Raw genomic sequence first — 9,143 nt, 5'->3', positions numbered from 1 at the left:
GACAGGAGGACAACCTTCAGTCCCTCAGGTCAGTCACCTGTCAGCATTAGTGACTACAAATCAAAAGTGCTTCATTGCCTGTGAGGCGACTTCAGATGTCATCGGAAGCATTGTGGCAACGTAAACTGGTCTGTTTCTCTCCATATGGGATGAAAGGAACTGTCATCTGTCAGGAGCCATTTAAAGCCCCTGCCCCACCCTTCGGTCTCATCACTTATCAATTGCCGGTATGTGCCGCGCTCACCTCCAGTTCATTTTACCCTTGGCCCCCAGTTTAAACAGCGGAAGCTACTCGGTATGTCTCCAAAAGGTATTTACTGAGAAAAGATGATGGTGAACAACATCTGCCGACACGCCTTCTGAACAATGATGACAGAAATAGTAACCATCAAAATTAATAATTTTTCTGGTGGCAGTGAATTATGCTTCAATTTCACCATAGTGTTTCATATTGTAGATGAAAATTGGTCACTAAGGCTGACTAACGGGGGAAGCTGGTGTGATGGGCGAGTGGAGATTTACTACACCGGCAGCTGGAGGAGATTGCAGGACAGACTCTGGACCCTGAATGATGCCAACGTGGTCTGTACACAGCTGGGCTGCGGTGAAGCGACAGCCGCTTATAATTATTCAAAGGACGGAAAGAGTGAAGGACCCATCTGGGTGAATGATGTCCAATGTGGAGGAAATGAATTGCAGCTCCAGAACTGCAGTTTGTTCACATTGAATTCGTCTCTCACTGACAGTATGGATGTTGGGGTCCTGTGTTCAGGTAAACAAATTCTTCACTGCTTTTACAAGAACAAAGAAGTGAAATGTCTAATCTGCTGAGAAAAGTGATAATACAGGTTACTTGTACCTGGGTGTCTCAAATCAGTAATTTCATTTGGGGGTAGGGGATGAGCAGGGTGGGCGGTGGGGGAGCTGGGGATGGATGGGGTGGTGTTCAGGGAGAGAGAACACAGACACAATTAAACAACAAGAACTTTTTTCTCACAGAACTTTCAATAAACACATACATCACAAAGAGTTTATCAGGAATGTAATCGGACAGAAAACTGACACAGAGCCAGTCAAAGAGATGTTAGAGTGGGTGACTAAATTTTTAGTCAGATGGTTGGATTTGAAGAGGCGGAGACACAGAGATGTTTGGGGTGGAAATTCTCATCTGGGTGGTTAGATGGTTAAAGGCTAGACTGAAAGTTGTGGGGGATGGAAGTGGGAGATGTACAAGAAGCTGGATTCAGATAAATGCAGAGCTCTCGAAATGATTCAGGCTGGAGGAGGTTATACTGATGGCAGGGGGAGAGCATGAAGGTGTCTGAACATGAAGATCATAATTGAAAACTCGATGCATTGGCAGCAGGGATACCAGTGAGTGCAGTGGCGTTCCTGAGAGGGGCTTAATGGAGGGCAGGCGACAAAGCTTTGGATGAGCTGATGTTTCTGGAGGATGCAGGATGGGTTATCACCCGGGAGAACATTGAAATATGCTGTTCCACAGACAACAAAGCATGGGTGAGCATTTCAGCAGCAGATGGGCTGCGGCAGGAAGGGAGGTGAATGATGATAGACGTGAAAGATCTCTATTTTGTGATAAATAGAATACAGAATTGGACTCTCAGCTGTGGTATCAAATCCGGCGTCGAGCGTGCAATCAGTTCCATTGTACAGTATATAAGAGCAGGTAGCTGTGTGGGAGTTGTTCTGGTGTAAGTTTCATTAGGCTGTGTATAAAAGTAGACAGATGTTTTGGACCAGATGCTTGAAAGTTCCATTGTGCAGCATGTTAATGCAGGCATATGTTCTGGGGAAGTTGGATTGTGCAGAATGAAAGCCTCGACCGATGTTTGTTTTTTAGAATTAGAATCAGAATATTTCAGCGCAGTACAGGCCCTTCGGCCCTCGATGTTGCGCCGACCTGTGAAACCATCTGACCTACACTATTCCATTTTCATCCATATGTCTATCCAATGACCACTTAAATGCCCTTAAAGTTGGCGAGTCTACTACTGCTGCAGGCAGAGCGTTCCACGCCCATACTACTCTCTGAGTAAAGAAACTACCTCTGGCATCTGTCCTATATCTATCACCCCTCAACTTAAAGCTATGTCCCCTCGTGTTTGCCATCACCATCTGAGGAAAAAGACTCTCACTATCCACCCTATCTAACCCTCTGATTATCTTATATGTCTCTATTAAGTCACCTCTCCTCCTCCTTCTCTCCAACCAAAACAACCTCAAGTCCCTCAGCCTTTCCTCGGAAGACCTTCCCTCCATACCAGGCAACATCCTAGTAAATCTCCTCTGCACACTTTCCAAAGCTTCGACATCCTTCCCATAATGCTGTGACCAGAACTGCACGCAATACTCCAGGTGCGGTCTCACCAGAGTTTTGTACAGCTGCAGCATGACCTCGTGGCTCCGAAACTCGATCCCCCTACTAATGAAAGCTAACACACCATATGCCTTCTTAACAGCCCTATTAACCTGGGTAGCAACCTTCAGGGATTTATGTACCTGGACACCAAGATCTCTCTGTTCATCTACACTACCAAGAATCTTCCCATTAGCCCAGTACTCTGCATTCCTGTTACTCCTTCCAAAGTGAATCACCTCACACTTTTCCGCATTAAACTCCATTTGCCATCTCTCAGCCCAGCTCTGCAGCCTATCGATGTCCCTCTGTACCCGACAACATCCTTCGGCACTATCCACAACTCCACCGACCTTCGTGTCATCCGGAAATTTACTAACCCACCCTTCTGCACCCTCTTCCAGGTCATTTATAAAAATGACAAACAACAGTGGCACCAAAACAGATCCTTGCGGTACACCACGAGTAACTAAACTCCAGGATGAACATTTGCCATCAACCACCACCCTCTGTCTTCTTTCAGCTAGCCAATTTCTGATCGAAAGCTCTAAATCACCTTCAACCCCATAATTCCGTATTTTCTGCAATAGCCTACCGTGGGGAACCTTATCAAACGCCTTACTGAAATCCATATACACCACATCCACTGCTTTACCCTCATCCACCTGTTTGGTCACCTTCTAGAAAAACTCAATAAGGTTTGTGAGGTACGACCTACCCTTCACAAAACCGTGCTGATATTTCGCTAATGATAGTTTGGGGTTGTTCCAACGAACATTTATTTAAATATGACAGAGTGGAACTTACAACATATGAGATAGTTAATGATTCAGATTTAATACCGATTGGTTACAGTAAGTATTTTTTTCGGACACAGCGGCATTCAATACATTCCATCGTTTCACGTCAGAAGTTTACAGTGCCGAATGGTTATTACACACTCAGTCACTGGACAGAGTAGAGTATGTCATCTTGTTCTTTAGTTAGGTAGATGTTCAGCTCCACCCAACATTTATGTCCGCCTACAGAAGCCATGTGTCTTCTCCGTGTCTTCTACTTCTCCATCTGATGGGTCACATCCTGATTCTTATTCCCCAAAGTGCCTGACGCAATTAGTCCAATCATTTTTGTCTCGTCCAGATTAAATACTGGTTTCCTGCTCAGCCAGGAGGTCTACACATCTGGAGTTCAATTGTCCAATGACACTTCCTGATCCTGTCCAACATTTTGCAGAGAGATCCTGTTTTCTGCCCTCTTTGTTCACTCCAACAGTCATATATTGATATAATTGTTAGTTTAGATCATTGATATTTTACAGACAATAGCAATTGATAATATGCCTCACAAGTTTCGTCTGCTCATTGAACATAATAGCAGCAGCCTGTCTGGACAGAGAGGTCTGCATATTCCCTGTTCAGACGTATGGTTTATCTCTAAAATTACTCAAATGTCTTCATTGTCAAAGACAGAGTCCCATCCTTACAAAAGTAAGTGATTCTGTTATGCAATTAATATTACATCGATTTATGATAATGTTATAATCAACACGACCCTGGAACATAGTTCTACACGAAGATACTGCATATTGCAAGACTGATGTTCAAGGGTAGAACTTGTGGACGTTACATTCTCCGGTATGAATTGGAAGTAATATATAGGGTGGATAAAAGAAATTCTGGCCTTGCCAGTAACACCCACACCCCATGAAAGAATTTAAAAAAAAACAGAAAGGCTGGGTGACATCTGGCCAACTATCTGGTAATATAATCCTGAATGGATCAATCACATAAAGCATCATCGGGTCCTGCTCTTCTTTGCTAAAACCACCCGTTAGACAATGATCATCCAGGAAGGCAAAGGAAACGCGCAGCATATCTTCTCCATCATAAATCTTCCCCCTGAACCACTCCCCTGCCTCGTCCACCCTGAACTCCAAAAATAAATGAGAGGACTCCTAGACTTTTTGTCACAAAGTTCAAAAATATCTGTTCAGTCGCCTCCACAACTTACCTTTCTTCCCCAATCCACCGGGCCTAACTTCCTATCAGTTGTTCAACCCCACCCCGCACCATCACCCTGAATTCGCTTTTCTTGTTTCTCTCCTAGAGTCCTTCACGCTCTCTCTGAACCTATGCTGTTGATGAAATCCACGTCTTGCTGTGTGCGCCTTATTTCTACTAAGATACTGAACAGAGACATTCCCTTCCTGGGTCCCATGACAGCTGACAATATTAACGATTCTCTCTCTCTCTTCATGTTCAGCCCCCTCTCCTTCAAATCAGCAGTCATCATGCCTCTCCTCAGAAAGAAACCATTGACCACCTGTCCATGCAAATTATTGCCCCAGCTCCAACTGTTCGTTGCTCGCCAACGTCCTTGAATGTGTTGTCGCCTCCCAAATCCATGCTCATCTTTTATGGACTGCATGTTCCAATTCCTCAAATCCGATTTCTATCCACACCACAAGACCAGAATAACTCTTATCAAAGTCACAAATGTCATCCTAAGTGATTGTAACAAATCTAAACGTTTCCTCCTCCTATTTCTTGACTTGTCTACAAATGTTGATATGATTGATCATGAAATTCCTCTCCAACCCCTCTCCATTATCCCCTGGCTGGGTGGGACTGCACTCAGCTGGTTCTAGTCTTATCTGTGCAGTCATAGTCAGAAAGTTACCGGCAATGTCTTCTCTTCCCGCTCCTGCAAAGTCACCTACCGTGTCACCAAAGGATCTATCCATTGATACCTCATTTCTCATTTACATGCGGCCTTTCAGTGATATCCACAAACTGAGCCTCAGTTTCCACATGTATCTCACTGTATCCAACTCTACCTCACATTCAGCTCTCTTGAGCCCTCCAGAGCCTGTACACTGTCAGAATTCCAGTCTGACATTCAGTACTGCATCAGCATAAAATTCCTCCAACTCAGTATTGAAAAGATAGAAACCATCAGTCCCCATCGCATGTTTCCTTGCTGCCAACTCCATTTCTCGCCACACCAACTGTCTGTGACTCAGGCAGACTGCTTGTAATCTTGGTGTTACATTTGATCCCGGGGTGAGCCTCCTACCAAATCTCCATATCTTCATTAACACTGTCTATTTTCACCTCCATGACATCACCCGAATTTGCCGTGATCTATTCTTGTCGATTGCCCTTTTCCCTCCAGACTCGATAATTCTAATGTACTCCTGGCTGGCTTCCTTAGTTCCAACCTCTGCAAATTCTGCTGTCTCGACCAATTGCCACTCAGGCATCTGCCCTCTGCTCACTGACCTACTTTTCCCAGCAATGCGCGGTTTTAAATTTCTCATCCTTGTTTTCAAATCCCTTCCTGGCCTCGCAGCTCCTCTCTTTGCAATCGGCTCCAGACTGGCAGCTCCCAGTTCTGGCTTCTTGAGCATTCCTGATTTCAATTGCGCACCATGGCGGCCGTGCCTTTAGCTGCAAAGGTCACACGCTCCAGAATTGCTTCCTTAAATCTCTCTGCCTGTCAACCTCTCTTCCCTGCTTCAAGATACTCCATAACAAACAAACTCTTTGACTTAGCTTTTGGTCATGTGACCTAATATATTCTTAGGTGCTCTGTGTTAAATTTTCTTTGATATCACTCCTGTACTGCGCCTTGGGATGTTGCATTACGTTAATGGCGCTAGATAAATGCAAGTCACTTGCAATTCAAGATAAAGGCAATAGGAGATGACAGTAAATGTCTGACCAAGATAACAGATAAGGGTAACATACATGGACAACGAACATATACAGTAATATAACATGGGTATAAATTAATTGTTAATCGTGTGAGTGATCGCCTGTACAACAACGTACACAGCGTTCAAAACATAAAATGGGAACTGGAGAACATAACATGTCAAAGCCAGATGTAGTAGGATATCTGAAACATTTCTGTTCATTACATTCTGTGTAAGAAGCATGTGTAAACAGATATTCTGTTTGATAGATTTATTTACCTGTCGCAGGCGCATTTAACATGTCTTGTTTTAAAGCTGGTGATGGTGCAACGAGTTGCATTGAGTGATGAGGTGAATGTCTATTGAAAGTATAATCCTCCTGTACTGTTGTCCAACAGACCACGTGCAGGTAAGGCTGTCTGACGGTGGAAGCCCATGTACTGGCCGAGTGGAGATTTATTACAATGGGATATGGGGTTCAGTCTGTGATGATTCCTGGGATCTGGCGGACGCTGACGTGGTTTGCAAACAGCTGGGTTGTGGAAAGGCCTTGGACCTGGCACTTCCGGCATCTTGTGAACGAGGCTCAGGGCCAGTTTGGTTGGATGAACTGAAGTGTTTCGGTAACGAATCATTTCTCTGGGAATGTCCCTCAGCATCGTGGGGTAACCACGACTGTTCTCATAAAGAAGATGTGAGGATCTTGTGTTCAGGTAAGGGTGCTTCCATGTGCCCATTTTCCGTAGTGTTGTGCACATGGCTTCACAGGGAAGATATGACATCGAATTACATACAATGGACAGCACAGAATCTGGCCATTCGGCCTTACTGGTCAATGTGGTGTTTATGCTGCCCACGAGTATCGCCCCATATCACTGCATCTAACCCTCTTTGCATATCCGCCTACTTCTTTCTTCTTCATGTACCTATACAGCTTTACCTTGAAGGCATCGACGCTCATCACTTCAACAATTGCATGTGTTCGGAATTCAAAATTCAAACCACTCCGAGCTAAAAAAAAAATTCTCCTGAATTTCTTATTAGATTTGTTCATGATCATCCTATATTTATGATCACTAGCTTCGGTCTCTGTCACTTTATAAGTGATTAGTGCCCCTGTATCCCGAGGTCTCTTTGCTGTTATACATCATTTTAATCCTTATTTTACAAGAAGTACGTTGCCTCTTTATTCTTCCTATCAACACTGACCATCTTAGACTTATCTGTATTCAACTCATTTGGCAATTGTTTGCCCATTCGGCTCTTTTACTAACGTCTTCCGTATTTCGTATTTGTTGTTCTTAGTGTTAACTAGATCCCCAAATTGCTGTCATCTGAAATTTTGAAAACATGTCTCCCTTGTCTAAGTCAAAATCGTTTATGTAAATATTGAGCAGCAGTGACCCCAGACCTGTGGAACACGACTTCCCACCTTCCGCCATTCTGGGTTACCACATTTAAACCCGACAGTGTGCTTTGTAACTCGTCTTATACTATTCTTCCACTGATCTCTTGACTTCACATGCTCTGACCCCAGTCATGATCTCACGATGTGGTTCCTTGTCGGATGCCTTCTGAAAAAAACGTGCATGTTGCATCGACTGCATTATCCCCGTTATCTTTCTGTAACGTCTGAAAACAATTCAGTAACGTTGTTTGTCTTTCTGTTGTTCAATCCGTGTTGATTATTCTTTAATACATTATGGGCTGCCGGTGTTTTTCTCTCGCTTTTCTTGAATAATTACCGGAAATCAGTGAACACAACTGGTGCAGCATGTGTTGAGCTGTGCAGTATGAACATACAACGAGTTATCAATCCAAACACCTGGATATCAATTGTGTCATTGACAGAGCACAAAGAGCTGCGGCTGGTGAATGGGAAGCATCGCTGTGAGGGGAGAGTGGAAGTGTTCTACAATGGCACCTGGGGAACAGTGTGCTCGGATAGACTTGATGGACCTGATGCAGAAGTGATCTGTAAACAGTTACAGTGCGGTCCCCTCAGTTCTATCGATTATTACACTCTGTCATTCGGAGAAGGATCTGGACCCATTTGGCTCGATGGGATGGAGTGTATTTCACACGAATCGTTCCTTTGGCAGTGTCAAACAGAACCGTGGGGGAAACACAACTGTGAACACAGGGAGGATGCTGGTGTTATTTGTTCAGGTAACACAACAAACGTCTCAATCTGTGAGTGTCATTTCAAACATTGGTGGCTGATACAATCAGCATGTTTCTCTTCTCAACAGAAGCAAAAGTAACTGAGGAGCAGCTCCATCGATCAGAGGACTGCATTCGAGAATATGATTGTAAACATGTACTTTCACCAGGTGCTACTTCCTCTTTATTATGCCAACTATCTGACTTGTACTCCTGTCTCATACTACATCAATAATAATAATTGATTCTCTTTGCCAGATTCTGGACATTGGTTGCGCCTGTTTGGAGGTAACACCAACTGCTCTGGGAGAGTGGAGATATTGTGCAATAACAGCTGGGGCACGGTTTGTGACGACTCCTGGGATTTGTCCGATGCCAATGTTGTCTGCAGACAGCTGGGTTGTGGTCACGCTCTATTGGCCCCCGGAGGAGCTACTTTTTCTCAGGGTGACGGTGTTATCTGGCTGGATGAGGTGAAGTGCACTGGAAGCGAATCTTCTCTGGCCGACTGTCCTTCCTCATCGCCGGCTCAATCTGACTGTGATCACAAGGAAGATGCCAGTGTGATTTGTTCCGGTGAGGGTGGCAGGGTTTGGAGAGTGGGGTTAGGGTACCTTGTTTTGTTAAATTGACTCATTAGTTCGGGAAATTAAGAACAGTATTTATCGTTTAAATGGAAAGTGCTGAAATTTCATCCTCCTGAACTTTTTGTACAATATATTCCATAGGGTTCGATGTGCCTCCAATTGCTTTCCCATCCACATCTGCAGGTACTTACCATTATTAATAGTCCAGCTAGCATTAGAGTTTGTATTAGTTGAATTGGTATTGTTGTCATTTTCTGAAGATGCTATTTGCACGTTTTCATTGACTGGAACATTTTGTTGCCTCACCGCATATTTCAAA

The 9,143-nt window shown here is 44.1% G+C and overlaps 1 protein-coding gene across 1 annotated transcript; it reads left to right on the top strand.

The window, feature by feature from the left end:
* Positions 1 to 467: 467 nt before the first annotated feature.
* On the top strand, positions 468 to 7,420 carry LOC137359240 (scavenger receptor cysteine-rich type 1 protein M130-like). Its single transcript, XM_068025300.1, has 3 exons — positions 468 to 772; positions 6,473 to 6,781; positions 7,380 to 7,420. The coding sequence occupies exons 1-3, from the start codon at positions 748 to 750 to the stop codon at positions 7,418 to 7,420; spliced, it is 375 nt and encodes a 124-aa protein (XP_067881401.1). The 5' UTR covers positions 468 to 747.
* Positions 7,421 to 9,143: the final 1,723 nt, after the last annotated feature.

This window comes from Heterodontus francisci, unplaced genomic scaffold (assembly GCF_036365525.1).
Source record: "Heterodontus francisci isolate sHetFra1 unplaced genomic scaffold, sHetFra1.hap1 HAP1_SCAFFOLD_124, whole genome shotgun sequence".
In the NCBI taxonomy this organism is placed as follows: Eukaryota; Metazoa; Chordata; class Chondrichthyes; order Heterodontiformes; family Heterodontidae; genus Heterodontus; species Heterodontus francisci.
This window is presented reverse-complemented; position numbering and strand designations above follow the sequence as displayed.